We start from the raw sequence: 23,183 nt of genomic DNA, 5'->3' as shown, positions 1-23,183 counted from the left end.
CGATCTAGACATCACAGGAGCATATTTGCTCGTGCAGATATGTCCTCACATGTAATATAATGCACCCTGCCTTAGAGCTCTTAAGCCTGCTGTAGGGGTAACTTACATATAGTATATGCAGTGTATGGGCACTGCATGCATGGAATGTACAATGTTTTGTTTTCAGGAGGGCTTGTGCCCTTTCACACAGCCTGCAGCGGCAGTCTGCATGTAATGTTTTTGTGGGTCCCTTAGGGTGGCATAAGACATGCTGCAGTCCTTAGGGACCCTCTTTAGAACCCATTCCGTTGACACCAAGGGTACCATTTACTAGGGACTTACCAGGGTGCCTAAGTCCTTGTCAATTGGGTTACAATTGAACATGCCAGTTTAAGGGTGTGAGAAGTTGGCCTGGCATATGCTGTCTCCTAGTTATAGGGACACCTTGCACCAGTCCAATTCGACTCTTATTGATGATAGGTTTAAGACAACCTTTAAAGAAAGCTATCCTAGTGGTAGCTGTGGAGAGCAGCCTTCAGGCTAAGTCTTGAAGGAGTGTTAAGCTTATTGTTTTACCATAATAACCTCTTGAATAACCAAATGAAAGAGTAGCCCACACAGGTATATATATAAAATATACGTATTTATTCTAGACAGAATCCCACAGTCTCTTTATGAAGCTGTGGCAAAGTTACAATATCAAACAAGCATTGATAGACACAATAAAAAGCACTATTAACATTGGGCCCCAGGGGGGGGACCAAACCATATACTAAAAAAGTGGCATAAGAACCACGACAATTCTACAGGCAATGCCTAGGGCATTCAGGATCGCTGGCCCCTTAAGAATCCACCCCAGGTTATGAGGAAGGGGACTCACGGGAGGCACGTGCAGTACAAGAAGCTGCTATCGGGATCTCTATTACAGCCTATGGAGAATGTCGCGGTTGGAAATAAACAGTTTAAAAATACTTCTAGCAGGAGTACAAAGTTAAAACTTCAGACTTAAGCTTTTGAAGAGCCCACTACCACGGGAGTACCGAAGTACCACTGTTACCTGCCCCAGGGAAGCCGGGTGCATAGGTCGTTTCTGCAACCGGGTCGCGGGCTGATTTTCAATGGGAAAATAGTCAAAAGTTCTGCTAGCCAAAAGCGTCGATGATGCCGTGAAGATCAAAGATGTGAAGATTGTAGAGAAGTACCTGAAAGCAGAGGGGACAGAGTCTGGGTCACGGCAAAGTGACCAGGAGGCTCAAAGCAAGGAGCCCTTCGATGTCGGGTGCTTCAGGTGGAAAGTGGTGTAGCTTGGGTCTGCAGCCAAGGGCTCCGGGAGGCTTCAAGGAAGGCCAGCTTCAGCAGGGCGACTGTCCCACGTCAGATGAGGGTCGCTGCGGTGTTAGTGTCCGGATTGGATCCACTAAGCCTTGGCAACCGCAACCCACGAAAAATAAACAAATCTGCTACAGTGCAGACCCACGAGGTCTGGGAGAGGTCTCCTTCGAGGAGACAATAGAGCAGGCCTGGAGCAACCAGGGGAACTCTTGTTTTCAAAGATAGACCTCCGCTAGGGCCCACAAGTCGAGAGACAAGGGACCGTGGGAGGCGGCAATTTGGCGTGCGTAAAAGGGCACCCACGGGCCACCGGAGGGGGCTAGGGCGCTGGTCTTTGGCACAATTGCTGTAGAGTGGTTGGCTCGTGAACGGGCCAAAGCACAACTTCCCCACTGGTCAGGGTCGTGTGCTACGCAAGAGGTGGCCGGTGTCTCGGGGTATTGGGGATCTCGGCACCCACGCGGTCCACGGTGCCCAAACTCGTTGAGCACACTCACTGGCCTCTGGGATGCGCTGGAAACCCACCTCAAGGTTTCTGGAAGGCGTCGAAGTTCGTGAGAGCAGGGAAGTTCCAACTGGGTCACTTGCAGCGTTTCAGGTGCCTGCCAAGCAGGGGGATAACTCCTTTATCCCAAGGGAGATTTCTTCCGTCAGCTGGGCAGCAGCAAGTCGAAGGTAAAGACTGTAAAGTTCAAAAGTAATCGGAGGCTCTGGGGCCACGCTATTCACCTTTATCACCAAGATTAGGGGAGTGTCCAGAGTAGTGTCCACCAATGGTAGGTGAGGCGGGAGAGGGTAGCTACACCCTCTCCCCTTTGTGTGTTTCCCGCCTGGGCGAGGGGCAGGATGCCCCTGAACCGGTTCCAAGCGGTGTATGCAGAATGAGGCTTCTGCAACTGCCTACGTGCAACTCTGAAAGGACTTTTGGTGCACCCACCCTGTTCCAATCCACATTATCCTCTCTGGGGAGATGCTAGCACCTCCCTGCCACAGGAGCCCTATTGGCCAGTTGGCGAGGCTCGGGTTTTCCCCAGCAACAGCCAGCCAGGGTCGTGTAGGTGGCGGGTAGTAGCCATTTTGTGAAACTTGTGCACTTTTAAATTGGTGTCTAAATTCTGCCGCTTTTCCCATATCGCCCCTCTAGCAGGGGGGAATCGTACCCTTATGCCCATGGCTGGACTGGGGGTATGATTCCTACATGTTTGATACCAAACACGATATGGTTCTGTGTAGCCATTCTCAAGTTATTGCGTTATCGCAATAGACTTATAATGCGGTTAAGAGTATATGGTATGGCTACACTACAAACAACCCAGCAATGATTTTACGAAGGTTGCAGAGAGGCCCTACTCATGTAGGGGTCCCCCCCTCACACGTACCTCAGCACCCTGCCTTGTAGGATTACCAAGGCCTGCTATAGGGGTGACCTATGAGAGTATATGTGTTGTAATGGGGTGGGATATAGGATACCTATATCCCTGTAAGGGGTGCTAGCACCACCTTACCCAGACTACAGTAGTGGTCTGGTGGTGTCAGTTTGTATGGCTGTCCTAGGGTGGCACAATAAGTGCTGCAGCCCTGGTAGGCCTACTGAGGGACCCATGCCCTGGGTACCTGGGGTACCATCTACAAGGGACTGTCAGGGCATCCTCAGCATCCAATTAGTTTGTACCTAGGGTACTTCACATTAGTTTTAGGGAGAAAGCAGATAGGCTGGGGTCCTGGATAGCAGGATCCCAGCCAGACTAGTCAAAAACCACTCAAATACCAGGCAAAAAGTTGGGGGCAACCATTAGTCAGATTCCACCTTCCTACAAAGGGGAAAGAACACGGGCACTGGAGCCTGGTTAGCAGGCTACAGTGCACTGTCAGAGTCGAAAAACTAGCATCGAATAGTTCAAATGGGGGCAAAAGTGGGCGGACATCTGCAAAGAAGCCTGGCTTACTACAGCATCTGTGCCTAAGAGAGAGCTTTGTGCATCTCAACACACAATGAACACACAAATTAAGACGTCATTAAGGTACATCCCTTTGAGGAGGAAGGCAGTCTGTCAAACATAGAAATAAACAGGGAAATTTGGCGAAATTTAGATTCCTGTGACTTAGCAAAACATTTGATTTAGCCGGGTTCAACAATTATTACTTGTAATACTTATACTAAGGTAGTAATTCCCTCCCAACCCCACAGGCACTAGCTTTTAAACCCTCCTGGTTCATTTGTTGCTACTTTTCATCAATTTATCTACGGTCCTTGATCACTATGATCATGGCCTGCATTGCAAGTCAGCTATCCAAAGCACCTTTAATTCAGCTAATAACGATGTTTATTATTCACGGATTTACTTTTTATTAAAATGAGCTCCCAACTTATTATGGAATGTCCTAATAATGAGCTATAAAAATGCACTTGCCCCCTTTCCACGACAGATCCCGGCGGAGTGCGTTAGAAAAATGCAGTTCACAGTAATTTTCAGTGCCGGATGTTTTTCCGCGCTATGAAATTATCGCAAACGTCACCAAGCACAGCGCAAGGGGGCGCTGCTTCCTTTTTGCTGCTCCAGTCGATTTTCAACTCGAGCGGCGGCATTCTCAATGCGAATAGACAGTTTCTCAACGCGAGTGGTCGCGATCATACGTGACCACTCGCATCGAAAAATCCGACCGCCCACAGTGAGAAATCTCGCCGCTGAAATCCGCGAGAGGAGCGGAGTTCATCGCCCAGGCTTAGTCAGGACTTGGTGTGATCACATCCAGTGCAGTCCAGTATTGGCAAATTATCGGGCCCTCGAAATCGTCGCTGTTTTCCGTGTAGAGTTACCGGCTGCCCAGTTTTTGTGACTTTGGAGTCTCTCGGTCTACTTCAGTGGGACCATCAACTAACACAACGAAGGGAAATGCTATCAAAGAGATGTAATCAATCCACAGGCTTGTACCTAGTGTCAAAAACAGCAACGTGGCACACTTTTCAAGCTTAATTCTCCTAGTGGGACTCAATAAGGATTACCGCCTGAGGATCCTCATACACTTCATCAGCTGGAAAAAAGCAGTTGATGACATCCCCAACAGCAGAAACATGCAGCCCGGTTTTAATCCAGGCTATTGAACATTCAATGTGATCGGGCACTTCCCTCCCCCATGCCTCATCCCCACCATGGTAACAGCCACCAAAGTGAAAAATTGCAGATGAGACCAGACTGCCCCCCCCTGCCTGCAATGCACATAAGAGCCTCGCAGGCTGCTGACACCTTAATGTGAAGCTTCATCACTTCCGCTTCACGCCAGGATGGAGGCCGCGGCTTGGAAACAAGCTTCAGTGCCAAGACTAACACAGCTGCATTTGCAGTGTGCAGACCATGACCAGCGCTGTAACACAACCGGAGTTTCGATCTGACTGGTTTGTTTGAGGCTTGCATTGCCCACTCCCCACACGCCAAGGTTCACTCTAGGGGCTGTGAGCATGAGCCGCTGTGAGCATGAGCCACTGTGAGCACGAGCCAGTAGTTGGAGGTTTGAGAAATCAGGTGCCCATCATAAGCGCTCCATGACTGGAGGTACCAGACACCACTGCTGGCAGTGCCAACATATAGGCCATACATTCAGTACCCCGACAAGCCTGGATCAATGCAAAATTGCCTCTAGAACAGGATTTATTCCACGACAGTGCGGAAACGTGCACTGCCTCCAGAGAAGCATTAATACTCACAGGCAGCATGGGGGAAACTTGCACTGCCTCCAGAGAAGCATTAATACTCACAGGCAGGGGTGGTTGAACCTTGCACTGCCTTCAGAGAAGCATTAATACTCACAGGCAGGGGTGGTGGAACCTTGCACTGCCTCCAGAGAAGCATTAATACTCACAGACAGCATGGGGGAACCTTGTGCTTCCTGCAAGAACCACTAATACTCACAGGCAGCGTGGTTGAACCTTGCACTGCCTCCAGAGAAGGATTAATACTCACAGGCAGGGGTGGTGGAACCTTGCACTGCCTCCAGAGAAGCATTAATACTCACAGGCAGCATGGGGGAACCTTGTGCTTACCGCAAGAACCATTAATACTCACAGGCAGCGTGGGGGAACCCTGCACTGCCTCCAGAGAAGGATTAATACTTACAGGCAGCGTGGGGAAGCTTGGGCTGCCTCCATGGAAGAATTAATATTCACAAATATGTGGGGAGGCTAGTGCTGCCTCCATGGAAGAATTAATACTCACAGGCAGCGTGGGGTACCCTGCACTACCTCCGGAGAAAGATCAATATTCAAAGGCAGCGTGGGGAAGCATGTGCTGCCTCCAGAGAAGGATTACTACTCACAGGCAGCGTGGGGAAGCGTATGCTGCATTCATGGAAGGATTAATACTCACAGGCATGTGGGAAGGCTTGTGCTGCCTTCAGTGAAGGATTAATATACATAGGCAGCGTGGGGAACCTTCCACTGCCTCCAAGAAAGATTAATACTCCAAGGTAGCGTTGGGAAGCTTGTGCTTCACTTTGGAGAAGCATTAATACTCGCAGGCAGCACGGGGAACCTTGCACTGCCTCTAGAAAAGCATTAAGATTCACAGGCAGCACAGGCAGCGTGAGGTATCATGTGCTGCCTCCAGAGAATGATTACTACTTACAGACAGAGTTGGGAGGCGCACGCTGACTCCGTGGAAGGAATAATACGGACAGGCAGGGTGAGGAATCTTGCGCAGCTTCCATGGAAGGATTGATACACGCCGACAGTGCGGGAACTTTGACCTGCCTCCATAGAAGGAATAATATTTACAGGCAGTGTGAGGAACCTTGTGCTGCCTCCAGGGAAGGATTAATACTCGCAGGCAGCATGGGTAAGCTTGTGCTGCCTCCATGGAAAGATTAATACTCAGAGCCAGCGCTGGAAAGCTTGTGCTGCCTACATTGAAGGATTAATACTCACGGACAGCATGGAGATGCTTGTGCTGTCTTTAGAGAAGGATTAATGCTCACAGGCAGTGTTGGGAGGCATGTGCTGCCACCATGGAAGGAATAATACCGGCAGGCAGTGTGAGGAGTCTTGCGCAGTCTCCATGGAAAGACTGATACACGCAGACAGTGCGGGAACCTTGCGCTGCCCCCAGAGAAGGATTAATACTCACAGGCAGTGTGGGGAAGTTTCTGCTGCCTCCATAGAAGGAATAATACTCACAGGCAGTGTGGGGAACTTTGTGCTGCCTCGATGGAAGGATCAATACTCCGAGTCAGCATTGGAAAGCTTGTGCTGCCTACATTGAAGGATTGTCTTTAGAGAAGGATTAATACTCACAGGCAATGTGGGGAAGCTTGTACTGCCTACATGGAAGGATTAATACAGGCAGAGTGGGGAAACCTGTGCTGTCTCCATGGAAGAAATAATACAGGCAGTCTGGCGGACCTTGTGCTGCCTCCAGGGCAGAATTAATACTCACAGGCAGCATTGGAAAACTTGTGCTGCCTCCATGGAAGGACTAATACTCACAGGCAGTGTGGGGAAGCTTGTGCTATGTCCATGGAAGTATTAATACTCACAGGCAGCGTGGCGTAGCTTATGCTGTCTCCATGGAAGGTTTAATACTCAAAGGCAGATTGCACTGCCTTCATGGAAGGAATAATACTCACAGGCAGATTGGGGATGCTTGTACTGCCTCCATGGAAGGAATAGTACTCACATGCAGCATGGGGAACCTTGCACTGCCTCCATGGAAGGATTAATACTCACAGGCAGCATGGGGAAGCTTGTGCTGCTCTAGAGAAGGAGCAATACTCACAGGCAGCTGAGGACAGTTGTACTGCCTCCTTTAAAAGATTAATAATCACAGGCAGTGTGGGGAAGCTAGTGCTGCCTCCATGAAAGGATTACTACAACCAGCGTTAAAAAGCTTGTGCTGCCTCCATTGAAGGATTAATAAAGCCAGAGTGGAGAAGCTTATGGTGCCTCCATGGAAGGATTAATACTCACAGGCTGGGTGAGGAACCTTGCACTGCCTCCAATGGAAAGAGAAACACTCACAGGAAGTGGGGGGACCTTTGCACTGCTTCAAGAGAAGGATTAATACTCACAGGCAGTTTGGGGAAGCTTCTGCTGCCTTCATGGAAGGAAGAATACTTGCAGGTAGTGTGGGAAACCTTGTGCTGCCTCCAGGGAAGGATTAATACTCACAGGCAGTGTGGGAAAGCTTGTGCATCCTCCATGGAAGGATTAATACTAACAGGCAGTAGCGGGTAGCTTGCGCTGCTTCCATGGAAGAATTAATACTCGCAGGTAGCTTTCACTACCTCCTAGAATTAATATGAACTGGCAGTGTGAGGAAGCTTGTGCTTCCTCCATGAAAGGATGAATATTCAGAGGAAGCGTGGGAAATCTTGTGCTACCTCCACTGAAGGACTAATACTCACGGACAGTGTGGGGAAGCTTGTGCTGCCCCTACAGAAGGAGTAATACTAACAGGCAGTGTGGGGGAGCTTGCACTTCCTCCATTAAAAGATTAATGCTCACAGGCAGTGTGGGGAACCTTATGCTGCCTCCAGAGAAGGATTAATATTCAAGGGCAGCGTGGGGAAGCTTGTGCTTCCTCGATGCAAGGATTAATACTCAGAGACAGCATTGGAAAGCTTGTGTTGTCTACATTGAAGGATTAATACTCACAGGCAGAGTGGAGAAGCATGTGCTGGCTCTAGAGAAGGACTAATACTCCGAGGCAGCATGCGGAAGTTTGTGCTGCCTCCATGGAAGGATTAATACTCCCAGGAAGCGTGCAGAAGCTTGTGCTGCCTCCGTGGAGGGATTGATACTCACAGGCAGCGTGGGGGAGCTTGTGCTGTCTCATCGAAGGACTAATACTCGCATGCAGCGTGAGGAAGCTTGTGCTGCCTCCGTGGAGGGATTAACAGTCACAGGCACTTGGAAACGTGTGCATTGCCTGCAGAGAAGGATTCAGATTTGCAGGTATATTCTGAATTCAGAACAGGACAAATGCCAGCAGGCAATTGTAGGAAAGTGGCTCTGTATATACTGTTCCCAAATAGGTACAGTGTGTACAGAGTCTACAGTCCCCAGAGGTTTGGCAGAGGCTAAAGTTATATATAACCTTACTCTCTAAAGTGGTAGCTTGGTCGAGCAGTAGGGCTGTATCAGAGGTCAGTGTAAAGCATTTGTTGTGCACACTCAGTCAGCAAATGGTCTCACACACTCAAGAACTGAACTCTAGGCCAATGGTTTGTATATAAAAATATATGGTTGTTTTATTTTAGAACCAACAATAGGTATCAAAATATACTTTCTCAGAATGAAATGCTTTAGTTAAATACTTTTCAATAGGCAATAGTCTTTTGAATGCAATAGTTACAGTTTGTTGCAATTGGCAACACAATTCAAACACAATTATACATTGAGCTCAATGGGAAATTCTAAGTAAATGCAATTGATTACTTTTAGGATTACTTTTCTAACTCCAGGACTGGATCCTAGATTCAGTCCTGGGACAGTTCCTCGAAACAGGTGAGTACATACGTTTTAGTTACTGTAGTAATTTTTAAGCAATATTTTGGTATTTTAAAAGTTGACACTTAGAAATATTTTCTAATAAAATCACCAATGTTATCCTACGGGAGGAAATTCACTTAGCAGGTAAGTGGGGTTATTGTTACCTTTTCTAGCTCAGTGTTGGATCCTGGATCCAGCACTAGTGTACCACCTGTAAGCAGTTGAGAGAATGCGTTTAGGTTATACAGGCGATTTTTAACGAATATTTGTAAGTGTGAGAAGTTGGCCTGATGTATGATGTCACTAGTTATAGTGTACACCTTATATCAGTCCAAATACCCTTTATGGTGATTGGTTGTAAAGTCAACCTTATAGACCAGCTATCCTAGTGGTAGCATGGACAAGAGCAGTCTTAGGCTAAACTCTGAATGGCATGTGAAGCCAGCTGTGATACCATATATAATCCCTTGAATACCAAATGAAAGGACACCACAACAGATATATATATAAAATAAAGTGTATTTATTCTAAGCAAACCCTCAGCACTCTTTATGAGATTAGAGGTAAGTACAACACAGTCTTATTTATGCATACATTAAGTCACACAGGTAAGTAATACAGTTAGGCCCTAGGGGCCACGCAAACCATATACTAAGTAAGTGGTATAAGAACCACTGTCACGGAAATAGAATAGGCCTAGGGAATCGCTGGGGCTACACTACCCTAGCGTTAGTTAGGAAGTGGGAGGCCCACGGGATTCGTGTGCAGAGTGGAAACACTCACGCGTAATGCGTAAAAGTCAATAGCAATAGTACAGTTTAGAAAACGGTAGATTTAGGACACTTCCGGAGTAGCTAGGAAGTTGAGACTTGAAAACTAGACACTAGGATAGTCACTATCCTGATGAGCACCGGAGTACCCAAGTTACCTAGCCCACAGGCTGCGGGTGCATAGGGGTGAAGATGCGTCGTTTTCGTCGTCGACTCCTATGGATGCCTGAAGAAAGATGCTGACAGGCAGTCAGTGAAGAGTGTCCGGTGGATCCCAAGGCTGGGATCAAGAAGAGAAGAAAACTGCAAGCAGAAGGGACAGAGTCAAGGTCACTAGCCAGTGACCACGTGGAACCAGGAAGGAACCAGGCGATGTCGTGAAGAGTTGCAGGTGAAGGTGAAGCTTGTCGCTGCAGCCAGGAGGACCAGGAAGCGTCGAGGACGACCAGGACCAGGAGGCGAGCTGTCCCACGAAGTCTCTTGCTGTCGGCGGCGTCGAAGTTGGACTAGGACTCACCAAGCCTTGGCAAGCGGAACCCACGAAGAACGAAGGACTTGCTTCTGGTGCAGACCAGGAAGGTCTGGGGTGCTTCTTCTTTGCAGAGAAGCGGGAGCCAGTCTGGAGGAGCCAAACCAGCGCAGAAGATTTCAGGGTGCGTCGTCACAGAGGCCACTAGCCAGCGGGCAAGCAACCGGACAGACGCGGCAAGCAGGAAAATGCTGAAGGGCCCCACGCAGGACTCGTGGAGTGTGGGGGGCTGATCTTCGGTGCAGATGGTGCTTGGGGTTGGGGCTTCTCAATCCCCGGTGCACAACTTCGAGGGTACCTCAGAAGCTGCGCTGTAAGTTACTAGCCACTTTTCCCAGGTAGCCGGTCCGACGTCGCTCGTCGCCTCCACGGATCTCAGCTCTGCTGCAGATGTGGATGAGGGTCGGAGAAGTCTGGAAGTCAAGGCTCTGGTCGGGCTCTGCAGTCGGTTCCTCGTAGAACGGTCGCAAAGCAAAGGGTAGTCTCTTGATGGTGCCTGTTTGCACAGGGTAGCCACTCCTTGGCTACAAGGGAGATTCTTCAGTCTTCTTCTTTCGTCGAATGTCGAAGGTCCAGAGTTTCTGTTCAGTTTTGCAGGTTCAGGATAATCTAAAGTCTTGAGGCCCAACTCCCACTCTTATACTAATCTGGGGGGCTGGGATACCTGCTAGGTCACGCCTTATGGGTGGGACCTGGGAGGGGGTGGTTACACCCACTTCCCTTTGTCCAGTTTAGCGCCAGAGCTGGGGCTGGAGTGCCCCAGCGCCGGTTTGAACTGGACTATGCAAGGAACACCTTGTGTGCCCCAGGCATGTCTCATTCCTTTCAGCCCACCCTGCCCCAATACACTAAAGGCTGTCTGGGGAGGTGCTAGCACCTCCCCAAGCAGGAAACCTATTGTCCAGGCCTCCCTGGCTGGGATCACTCCCAGCTGCAGGAGGTCAGACTTGTGTCGTGGCAGCAGCATCCATCTTGTGATGCTGAGGCTTTGGTCAGAGGCTAACAGTTGAAGTATGATTTTAACATGTCTTTCCCTCTAGAAGGGGGGAATAATATTCTCATGTCCAGAAATGGCATGGGGGTATTATTCCACAGTGTTAGACACCTTACACGACATGTTTCGATAAAGCCAAACCATAGTTACCATAACCGTCTAAGATTATAAGGCACTTTAAGAGTATATGGTAGGCTATATCATAGAACAGCTATAAGGACTTAGTTCCGAAAGCTGCAGACAGGCTCAGCTCATGCTAGAGCACCATCTCACATGTTACCAAGCACTCTGCCTCCAGGATTGTTAAGGCCTGCCATAGGAGTGACTGATAGGTACACATGTGTCTATATGTAAGTTAGGTATAGGAATACTACACCTAAGCAAGGGGTGATTACACGACCTTGCCCCAGCTGAGTGATCAGCCAGTTGTGTCAGAATGGAAGGCCAGGCCAGGGGTGGCATAATACATGCTGCAGCCCCTGGTAGGCCTAGGGTACACCTATGCCCTGGGTACCTAGGGTACACTGTACAGGGGCCAATAAGGTGATCCTATCCAAATGGGTTATGCACCTAAAGTACATAGTATTAATTTAGAGAGAGAACAGCAGGGCTGTGGGTCTGATTAGCAGGCCCACAGCCACATCTAAGTCGAAAACCAGTAAAGCAAAAGCAAAAAGTGGGGGTGAACATAGAAAGCAGACCCTACTCTCCTACAGCGGTGGAAGACATACCTCTGTCTCAAAGGGGAAGAGGTCTGTACTCTCGTTTCTTCCTGGTTCGCAAGAAGGACAAGAACGAGTTCAGGCCCATTCTGGATTTGCGGCAAGCAAACAAATGGATTCGCAGAGAGAAGTTTTGCATGCTGTTGTTGCATCAGATTTACCCTCAGCTGCAACAGGGAGACTGGCTCTGTGCCATAGACCTACAAGATGCGTACTTCCATGTGCCCATTGAACGGAAACACGAAGTTCCTGCGGTTCCAAGTCGGCGCCAATCATTATCAATACACAGTACTGCCATTCGGGCTAAAGTCTGCCCCAAGGACCTTCTCGAAGTGCATGGCAGTGGTAGCGGCGCACCTACGAAGGAACAAGGTGTTTGTCTACCCGTACCTGGACGACTGGTTGATCAAGGCCTCATCTTTTTCGGAAGCGCAGGCGCACTTCCGGAGGACGTGTGTTCTCTTGAACGAGCTGGGGTTACACGTCAACATGTCCAAATCTGTCCCGACTCCGGTCCAGTGCATACAGTACTTGGGGGCCTCCATCGATACACGGTCAGCAAGCGTGTCTCCTTCGGAGGAGAGACGGTTATCGCTCCTTCGAAAGGCTCAGGACCTCATGACCGCTCCATCGGCGACAGTGAGGAAGGTGTCTTCGCTGCTGGGGTCGATGGCCTCCTGTATCTTCCTCACACCGCATGCAAGGCTGCACATGCGACCACTGCAGGAGTGCTTGGAGGATCAATGGGATCAGATAACAGGTTCTTGGGACGACAAGATCCGGCTGTCTCTACATGCTCTTCAGTCTCTGAAATGGTGGTGTTCGGCGGAGAATCTCCTCAGGGGGGTTCCCTTCCACAAGGACATTCCCGAGACGACTATCGTGACGGATGCGTCTCTCCAAGGTTGGGGAGCGCACTCCGGAGACTTACAGATACAAGGAAAGTGGTCCCCGTTGGAGTCGACGTACCACATCAATTTCCTGGAACTCAGAGCTGTGTACCTGGCGTTGAAGGCCTTTCATCCGTCCTTCCAGACCACCTTGTTGCTGATACAGACGGACAATACAACCACGATGTATTACCTCAACAAGCAAGGGGGGTCGCGATCGCGCACTCTGTCGCAGGAGGCGCAGGCGATCTGACGCTGGCTTCTGGCCCGCGGATTGATGATCACGGCCACGCATCTGCCGGGGGTGCAGAATGTTCAGGCGGACGCGCTGAGCAGGCTGCTTCAGGAGAACCACGAATGGGTCATAAACGACGAGGTACTAGGAGAAGTCTTCGCAAGGTGGGGGACTCCAGACGTAGATCTGTTCGCCACCGCCAAAAACAGCAAATGCCGAGACTTCGCATCCAGGTACTATCAGAAGGGGACGCTGGGAAATGCGCTATGGATCGACTGGTCGAACAGCTTTCTGTACGCTTTTCCACCCATTCCCCTGATTCCGGCAGTGCTCATCAAACTGTCCAAGTCCAGGGCACGGATGATCCTAATTGCCCTGGAATGGCCCAGGCAGTGGTGGTTCACGGATCTGCTTCACCGGTCTCTCCTTCCTCACATGCGGTTGCCGTGCAGGCCGGACCTTCTCACGAAGTTCGGGGGGCGGATGGTGCACCCCAACCTCTCGTCTTTGAGTTTGGCGGCATGGCTCCTGAGATAGTGCAATATGGCCATTTGAATCTACCAGAAGATTGTATGGGCATACTGAAGGAGGCTAAACGTCCTTCCACTAGGACTTCCTATGCTTACAAGTGGAAGAGATTCTGCATCTGGTGCAAATCCAAGAACTTTGACCCGACAAAATGTAAGGAAGATGTCATCCTTCCATATCTTTTACATTTGGCACAGTCTGGCCTTAATTTCCACTCCATTAAGGTTCCTCTCGCTGCTTTGACTGCTTACAGGAAATGCCCTTCACAGACTTCCTTCTTTCAGATCCCTGTGGTCAAGGATTTTTTGGAAGGCTTGAAGAAGGTGTTTCCTCCGGTCAGACTTCCCTCGCCTTCCTGGGAATTGAATGTGGTGCTGTCCAGATTGATGAAGGAGCCTTTTGAACCTATTCACAAGGCTTCGTTGCAGCACCTGTCCTGGAAGGCGGCATTCCTAGTGGCCATTACATCGGCCCGCAGGGTGAGTGAACTTCAGGCGTTGTGTTGCCGAGAACCTTATACTGTATTTCATGCTGCTAAGGTTGTTATGCTACTCACCCTAAATTTCTTCCTAAGGTTATATCTGATTTTCATGTCAACCAGACCATAACTTTACCTAAGTTTTTTCAGAATCCTTCTTCTCCAGCGGAAAGGTCTCTACATTCCCTGGACGTGAGGAGAGTGTTGAAGTTTTATCTTGATAAGACCAAAGATATTCGTAGGTCAGGCCAATTGTTTATCAATTATGGATCAGTCAGGACCGGTCTTGCTACCTCCAAACAGTCCATCTCTCGGTGGATTGTGTCCTGTATACAGTTGTGTTACCAAAAGGCTAATAAGACCTTAGGGGGTAAACCTAAGGCTCATTCCACCAGGGGCAAAGCTCCCACGACTGCTTTGCTGTATAATGTTCCGATTGCAGAGATCTGCAAGGCGGCCACTTGGAAGTCGGTCCATACCTTTGCTGCGCATTACTGTCTGGACGCGGATGCCAGGGCAGATGCTCAGGTTGGGCAGGCTTCGCTGCAAAATTTGTTCGCACAGTAGTGGTATTATTTTGTAAATCTTCTCCACCGCCGTTTTTGTGTGGGGATGGGCTTGCCATTCTATTCACTAGATTATGACTATACACAGAGATCCCCTACTACAGAAGGAGTAGTTTCTTTTCTGTAACTCCAGTTCTGTAGTAGGGGTATCTCTGTTATAGTCATAAGCGCCCGCCCTCCTCCCCGGTGGAGAGATGAATGTTAATCTAAGGAATGCTACAGGTCTGGCGTGCTACGCCTTCAAAAAGAACTGAAAGTAAAAGGGACCTGCTGTGCATTCTGGGATACTGGAAAAGTTCTGGAAAGTTTTCTTAAAGGCACAGTATCCTGTTCTGAGCCACATAATGGCAGCCTATGGGGCTTGTCTGTCCATTCCTTCCTCTCTATCATTCCAGAGGCGTTTTGCTGGAAGGGGCAGGTTTCTTTCTCTATGGAAAAAGCTGGACAGGCAGTGCTGTTAGTGGTTGCTGGTGGAATTCTTTCTAGTTGAAGTACTGGACAGTGTAGCCTGTGGATATAGGCTGCATTATCTGTCTTTGAAATTCTCTCTTAAGTGTGGATGCAGGTCTGCATGACTTGACAACTTAAGAGATTATTTTTATTGCTCCGGGGTCCGCGCACATGGGCGGGACTATTCACTAGATTATGACTATCACATAGATACTCCTACTACAGAACTGGAGTTACAGAAAAGAAACTACTCCATCTCTCCTAATAGCAGGTGAGTATTTTCGTTTTCGTTACTCGGTTGATTTTAGATGAATATTTTAAAGTTTAGAAACTCCACACTTAAAAGAATTTTCAAGCGAAACCAATCAATGTTACCCTGTGGAGGAAAAGCGAGTTATCGGCTTTTGGGTAAGTACTCGACTGGCAGAGTTAAGGTTCTGGGCATAGACTCAGGGGTCTCCCAGGGTCAGGTAAGTACAGTTGTTACACCCTCAGCGGCACAGGGGCAGCCGGGTGCAGAGTGAGGTAGGCCCAATGTTATCCTATGGGAGGCAGGGGGCCCGTGGTTGGTGGCTGCTGGCTCAGGTCACGCGGCTGTGGGAGCTGGGCTCCTGGTCACTTGCTCAGGGCAAATGGGGAAGTAGGTTAGAGTAGAAGTTGCACTGCGGTTCCTGGCTGATGCCAGGGGTCAGTTACTTGCTTCGAGCAGTACCACTGCTCGTGGAAGTCCCAGATGCTTAGAGTCACAAGGTAGCCAGGTCCTCCGGGGTTTGCGAGGTTGCTGGCCACGGGAGATGCCGGGATTTAGCAGGAGCAGGTTCAAGGGTCGACAGGCCGGTAGGGTTGGGGCCAAAGCAGTTGGTGTCTTCCTCTTGTTAGCAGCTGCACGGCAGGTCTTCTTGCTTCTTGATCTTCTTTGCTGTTTCGGAATCTGGATCTAAGGAAGGAAGGTTCAGGGTGCCCCTAAATACTAAATTTAGGGGCGTTACAGGTAGGTAAAGGGCAGGGACCACTAGGTCCCTGCCCTGGGGTGGGTACACCCCCTATCCTGCCACTCTCCTGTGGGAGGGGGGCAGTGGCCTAGTCCTGAATGGGCAGGGCTCCCCATCTTCAAGATGGCGAGAGCCCGGAGATGTGTTTTGGCAGAGGCTGGCACACCCCCTGTCCTTCCTTGGGGTTTCCGGCCAGTCTTCCCGCCAGAGTGGGGGTTTAGAACCAGTAGGGGCCAGTTGCTGAGTACACCAAGTGGCCTGGAGAAGCTCACAAAGGCAGCATGCCTTTGAAGCTTACCCTGCCCATCCTGGGGGAGGAGAGCTAGCACCTCGCCCAGGATGTGCACTGTTGCAGGCCCAGGAGAGCGGATAGCTCTCTACCCAGGTGTCCAGCAACATGTCTGCTGTGTGGCAGCCTAGGCAGCCCCTCAGACAAGACGTGGATTGTAGATTAGGTTCAGGGAGCATCTCTAAGATGCCCTCTGTCGTGCATTGTACATTAAATCCTGCAATGGCATCAGTGCGGGTTTAATGTGCTGAGAAGTTTGATACCAAACTTCTCAGTTTTCAGTGTTGCCATCATGGTGCTGTGGAGTTCGTATTGACGATCTCCCAGCACCATATACTCTTAAATGGCAGCACTGTACTTACAGTGCCCAGGAATGGACCTGGGTACTGTAGGGGCACAGGGCTCCTGCTCCTGTACCCACACCACTGGCATAGGGCACCCAGCTAGAGGGGTGGCTGATGTATGCCAGGGCAGTGTGTGTTGTGGGCATGGCACACAGGGATGTATGCAATGTCGACTCTGTTTTATTCTATACCCAGACACTCAGCCTGCAAAGGCAGTGTGGTCGTGTCAGGGTACAGGGCCTCTAAGAGTGGCACAATAAGTGCTGCAGCCCTTAGGGGCCTTCCCTGGTCACAAGGCCCTGGGTACCTAGTGTACCATTTACCAGGGGCTGACATGTGGCCAGGGTTTGCCAAATTGGGTTTAGGATTCAGCACAGTTTTTAGGGAAGGAACATAGGCCCTGGGCACCTGATTGGCAGGACCCCAGGGCACACTCAGTCAAAGTACATTCAGCAATTCAGCAAAAAGTGGGGGCATACCATGCAAGAAAGATGGCACTTTCTCACAGCAATGTGCAATGGATTGCCTATGGTCTGACAGAGTTTTAACAAGTATGCAGTGCACCTAGACAAAGTTACCATGCCTGCACTAAGCAGCACAATTGACGCATTCAGGGAGTGGTAACAAGCTACTGCTTTCCACATAGGCAAAACAACACACAAAGGAAGTGAGGGAAGGTTGCAGCAACCCCAGGGCAGGATGTGTGCACATGCACAATGTGACAAAGCTCATAGTACCCCAAAGCATATACAGCAGGATTAAGTTACAATCTGTATAAGGACACTTTTGTAGCCTACCAAAATCAGTGCACACTGCTGGGAAACTGGTCACGCATTGTGAGGAAGCCTGCAAGGCCTCTAGAGTCACATGAATGCAGAGGCAGATCACGAATAACGTATACAGACTGGTATTGCCGGAAAGTGTGTACTACATTCAAAGTAGGATAGGCGCACATGCAGGCGGAGCTGAGAATCCACCACGGTCTTCAGAAGAGGATTGATGCAATCAAGCAGACCATGGGGGAATATATACATTCACGCCATACCAAAAATACTCAAGCCTTTACATTTCATTTAACATTAAACAACTTAACAAAACAGTTTCAAAATATTGGACACGCCCATGCACATGGAGTACAATAAGTATACACTCAAAAATATATCTGCCCTCTCCTTTTGTGGCATTATGAGCGCCCAGGTATTACGTTTGTTCAGTATTTGGGTTATTTGCTCCAACTTACTACTCTGGAATAATACACAGATACTAAGTGCTTTAAAGTCATTACACACTTGAATTCTTTTTTTTTCCATAAATAGTTAACATATTGCTTTCAGCTACAATCACAAATACTAGCCTCTAACGGAGTTCTTACCTTTCCGAAGCACGCGCTTTTTGGCCCTGATGTCAGTCTCCAGCTCTGCTGCTCGAATGTAGATCCTGACAGACTGTGGTAAATGACGGACCGCTTGAGCCACCACCGCTTTCGCTGTGTCACCAGGTTGCAGTCGGGCAGCTTCAAGCCATACATCTTCACTCTGCACAGAAAACAATCACCACCAACCATATCAGGGCAAGATTAGTGTGCTCTTGCCATCCTTCTGTCCTCAATGATATCATGCATTATTCTTATATACTACTTCGAGCCATCAGAGCTAGAAGAGGGGTATTCTGATGTTGAAGTATGGTCCTTTTCCTTGTGCCTAGACTCCAGGGTGAAATTCTTGGGCCAGGTGTTACGTGGACTGAGTCAGAGATACTTCTTTTCTATCAAACCTTACAGTAGATGTTTTTCCCATTTCTGAGACCTCCCCAAAAGAGTGAAATAGTTCAGTCTAGTGAAAATTGAAACATTCACCTTGGGGATATCTTTAGCCCTGAGGACTGTTTTAAGATCTGATGTCTGTCTGTCCTAAAAACTAATGAAGAAGTGGAAGAATAGAGTCTTCCTCTGCCCTATCCTCTGGGGCCAGTAAGCACAAGGTCATCAGAGTCTGGAATCCCATTCTAGCAAAGACTGACCCAGCACACACTTGCCAGCTGCGGTTCATAGATTCTTCATGTCTCTATGGTACTATCCACAAACTCATTAGTCAAACACCAATAGAGGAGAGAGATACTGTTCTCTCTCATAACATAAAGGGCAGACATAGGAAGGAGAGGCCATACCTTGGTACACATCTCTGTGCCCTTCATGATCAGGTTTCTGGCTACTTGAAGTTTCCCAGTGACCTCCTCCAAACGAGCTGAGGCAATCCATGCTGGAGGGTGATGAGGGTTTGTTTCACGTACTGACTTAAGCAGCAAGCGGGCTTTTTTGATGTCACTGTTGGAGGTAAAGAAGAAGACAAGTTCATTTTCAACACCATATCAAAGTAACATGAAAGATTAAACAAAAGCATGCCAAGAATGATCAAGGTAGATAGGGCTAACTGACTAAAGCACAATGAGCGGGTTTAACCCTGCATGCACCCCTCAGGAAACCTCTACATACACACAGTTACATCAATAATGAAAGATAAATAGAATGTCAACCTTAACCTGCCTACCGAAAAGAATGTATTGTTAACTGAAAGGCTTAGAGACACGTGTTCAGCAAAACTCAAGAAGTACTTCCTGGAGGAGAATTCCAAGTAGGTAGCAAAAACTACTGACAAGTGGACTGCCAAAAGCTTGCCAGGTCAACTGGGAAAAATATTCTCAGAAGCATGGTTAGAAACCTAAGGAAATGGTACTTTCACTTGCCAGTGCATTCCGCTAGACTGCAAAAATAAGTGGCATGGGTCTTTTCAGCAGGGGATAGAGGCAACCACACTACACCCCCTTTTAAGGAAGGTGGTTGCTTTAGATGTGGCATTAACAGAAATATCTACAGAGAGAGCCCCATCAAGGATGCCAATCCGGTTGCTCAGATAACAAGTCTTATCTCTCACACCACAACAAAGCTAGCCATGTGAATCTGGGGATGTGCTGAAAGGTGAACCTGATTACTCTTTACCGATAGTCTACACCCTGTGCAAGCATGGCCAAGGATGCATTAGTTGATTGAAGGAAGTTCTCCCATGGTATAAGTACAGTTCCAGGTGGGTGATGTGAGTGGATGCTGGTTGGCGTAAGGAACACTGACAGACAATCTGCAGGGAAACAACCTCATTAGGTTGCAAATTGTGGATGGAGTTTTGAATCATTCTCAGACTGTCCACCTAGACGCCACCATAAAGTTAGTGGCTTATGAAAAGGAGGCACCTAACCAAAACCATGGAGGCTCCATTAGTCCATAGCTACTAATGTCGAATCCTGACAATATAAGCCTCAGCATTTTCCATGTGGAACCTGTAAGGAAGTCCCCCTTTTTGACATGGTCGCCCCCACTTTTTGCCTGGTATTTTATGAAATTTTGACAGAAAGTGCACTGGGTTCCCGCTATCCAGGTCCCCAGTGCCAGATCTCTTTCCCTAACCTGCGTTTACCTAATTGATAATACCCTTATTTATTTAAGCGTTTTATATAGCGCGAACAAGACCCCTTACGGCGACGGACCACTTCACAGGACAAGCAAAACAGACAAATAATAATAACAATATAACACAGACTGATCTATTATACAAACAAGACATATCATGGAAAACAATATTTGCATGCAAAGATGGGTAGAAGAGAGATAAGAAGACATAGTCTAACATAATTCCCAATCTGAGCGTAGTCCAAAGGGCGGGAAATGTAGTGTGACTGAATGAGCGACTTAGGAGCGAGAACAATACGAAACTCGCGTGGAGGAGTGTGAGAAAGTGGCTCTGTATATACTGTTCCCTAATGGGTACAGGGTGTACAGAGTCCACAGTCCCCCAGAGGCTGATAGAGGTCAAAGTTAGGTATGACCTTACTCTCAAAAGTGGTAGCTTGGTCGAGCAGTAAGGCAGTACCTGAGGACAGTGTAAAGTATTTATTGTACACACTCAGTCAGCAAATGGTTTCACACACTCAATAACTGAACTCTAGGCCAATGGTTTATATATATATAAAATATATGCTTGTTTTATTTTTAGAACCACAAAGGGAATAAAAATATACTTTTCTCAGAATGAGAGATTGAATATAAATACTTTTGCAATAAGCAATGGATTTTTGTAAACAGTCACAGTTGGTTGCAATAACAATCCTATTTCCTAAACATAACAATGCATTGAGCTCAATGGTAAATTCAGGTTGTCTTGTAATAAATTACTTTTCAGATTACTTTTGAAATTCCAGGTCTGGCTCCTAGATCCAGCTCTGGGTCAGTACTCAGAATCAAGTGATGAAAGTCGACTTAATAACTAATGATTTTTAAATAATATTTAGCTATTTCAAAAGTTAGCACTTAGAAAATATTTCAAAGAAAACATTCAATGGATCTCTATGGCAAGAAATTCAAATTGCAGGTAGAGTACTTTATTGTTACTTTAGTAATCCAGGACTGGGTACCTAGACCCAGGACTGGGGTCCTTATCAGAAACAGGTAAGTAATTTCGTTTGCAGAAATGGTACGATTTTAAAAGAATATTTCAATTTTGCAAAAATAGACACTTAGAAGAAATTTCACAGAAAAGCAGACAATGGTTTCCTATGGAAGAAAAATGAGTTAGAGGTAAGTACAGTTGTGGACACTTTTCAGAGTCAGGGCTGGGCACCAAGATCCAGCACTGGGAGCTCACCTAAGAGCAGGTGAGTAAATTCGTTTTTGTCACTTGGCTGATTTTTAGTGAATATTTGCAGTTTTGAAAAGTTCACACTTAGAAGATTTTTCAAGAAAAAGCCAGTCAATGTTACCCTATGAGGAAAATGAAGTTAGCGGTTTAAGGGTAAGTACCCGACTGGCAGAGTTGAAATTCCGGGCATAGACTCAGGGGTCCCCCAGTGTCAGGTAGGTACAGTTGGTTCACCCTCAGCGGTTTCAGGACGGCCGGGTGCAGAGAGAGTTAGGCCCAATGTTATCCTATGAGGGATAGGGGGGCCTTGGTTGGTGGCTGCTGTCTGGCAAGCCACGCGGCTGTGGGAGCTGGGCTCCTGGTCACTTACTCAGGGCAAGTGGGGACGTAGGTTAGTGTAGAGAGTGCACTGCCAGGGCCACTCGGGCGGCTGGGTGCAGGGTGCTTTTGAGCCTTCGGGCGCTCAATGGAAGTCAATGGGAATGTTCCGGTTTGGAAAAAGGCTGCAAGCTCGGGGACGAGGATGCTTCAGATGCCACCACCACTTCGAGAGGTAAGTTGGGTAGTTGTAGGTTAGGTGGGTACCCCGGGATTGGGCACAGGGGGCCGCAGGGCGCCGGGTGCAGGGGTGCCTTTTGATGTCGGGAATCTTACCCTCTTGTTGATCGCGGTTGGGGAGGCACTCTGTTCTGAGGCTGCAGGCTTCTTCCGGAATGTCGAGGGGGGTCCTTGGGTGCCGGACTCGGGGTCACAGTCGCCGTGGGGTCGTCCTCAGGGTCTTTGTTCACTCCGGCACTGGCCAGGCTTGGCTGGTGCAGAGTGTGCTGGGTTCGCGGTTCCGGGCTGCTGCCAGGGGTTAGAGATAGGTTTCTGAGTAGAGCCTCTACTCATGGGAGTCCCAGGGGCTTTAGAGTTCAAAGGTAGCCAGGTCCTCCGGGGTTTTTGAGGTTGCTGGCCACAAGAGATGCCGCGCTGGAGCAGGAGCAGGTTCGAGGGTCGACAGGCCGGTAGGGCTGGGGCCAAAGCAGTTGGTGTCTTCCTCTTTTTAGCAGCTGCAGGGCAGGTCTTTGTTCTTCTTGTTCTTCTTGTAGTTTCGAATCTGGGATCTGGGGAAGGAAGGTTCAGGGGGCCCCTAAATACTAGATTTAGGGGCGTTACAGGTAGGTGAAGGCCAGGGACCAATGGGTCCTTGTCCTGGGGTGGTTACACCCCCTATCCTGCCTCTCTCCTGTGGGAGGGGGGCAGTAGCCTAATCCTGATAGGGTAGGGCCTCCCATCTTCAAGATGGCGAGAGCCCGGAGATGTGCTTCACCTCGCCTCCCCCACCTGATGGGTGGGGTGGGCAGGCTGGCACATCCCCTGTCCTTGTATGGGGTTTCCGGCCAAGCTTCCTGCCAGAGTGGGGGGTTGCAGTGGCCTGGGGAAACTCCAACTGGCGGCATGCCTTTGAAGCTTCCCTTTGCTCATCCTGGGGGAGGAGATTTCTCACCTCACCCAGGATGTGCATTGTTGCAGGCCCGTGAGAGCAGGGGCTCTCCCACCCAGGGGTCCAGCAACGTGTCTGCTGTGTGGCAGCCTGGGCAGCCTCAGAGCAGACGTGGATTGTAGGTTAGCTGTAAGGGGGCATCTCTAAGATGCCCTCTGGGGTGCTTAGTACATTAAATCCCACACTGGCATCAGTGTGGGTTTAATGTGCTGAGAAGTTTGATACCAAACTTCCCAGTCTTCAGTGTTGCCATTATGGTGCTGTGTGTGAGAAGTTGGCCTGATATGTAGTGCTCACTATTCTAGTGATCACTGTGTATCATTCCAAACGACCCTTATTGATGATTGGTTGTAAGTCAACCTTATAGACCAGCTATCCTAGTAGCGTGGATACGAGCAGTCTTAGGCTAAACTCTAGAGGGCGTGTTAAGCCAG

General features: G+C 48.8%; 1 protein-coding gene across 1 annotated transcript in view; it reads right to left on the bottom strand.

Moving 5' to 3' along the window:
- The window catches only part of PRPF6 (pre-mRNA processing factor 6), a 349,710-nt gene that overhangs the window by 204,440 nt on the left and 122,087 nt on the right, over nucleotides 1–23,183 (bottom strand). The window contains exons 8-9 of the mRNA XM_085619664.1: nucleotides 18,745–18,901; nucleotides 17,951–18,113 (exon numbers count right to left, since the gene is read on the bottom strand). Coding sequence (XP_085475790.1) covers nucleotides 17,951–18,113; nucleotides 18,745–18,901 — 320 coding nt within the window. The remainder of the gene's footprint in view (nucleotides 1–17,950; nucleotides 18,114–18,744; nucleotides 18,902–23,183) is intronic.

This window comes from Triturus cristatus, chromosome 7 (assembly GCF_964204655.1).
Source record: "Triturus cristatus chromosome 7, aTriCri1.1, whole genome shotgun sequence".
Lineage (NCBI taxonomy): Eukaryota > Metazoa > Chordata > Amphibia > Caudata > Salamandridae > Triturus > Triturus cristatus.
Note: the sequence above shows the minus strand (reverse complement) of the source record. Positions and strands in the feature narration are given on the sequence as shown.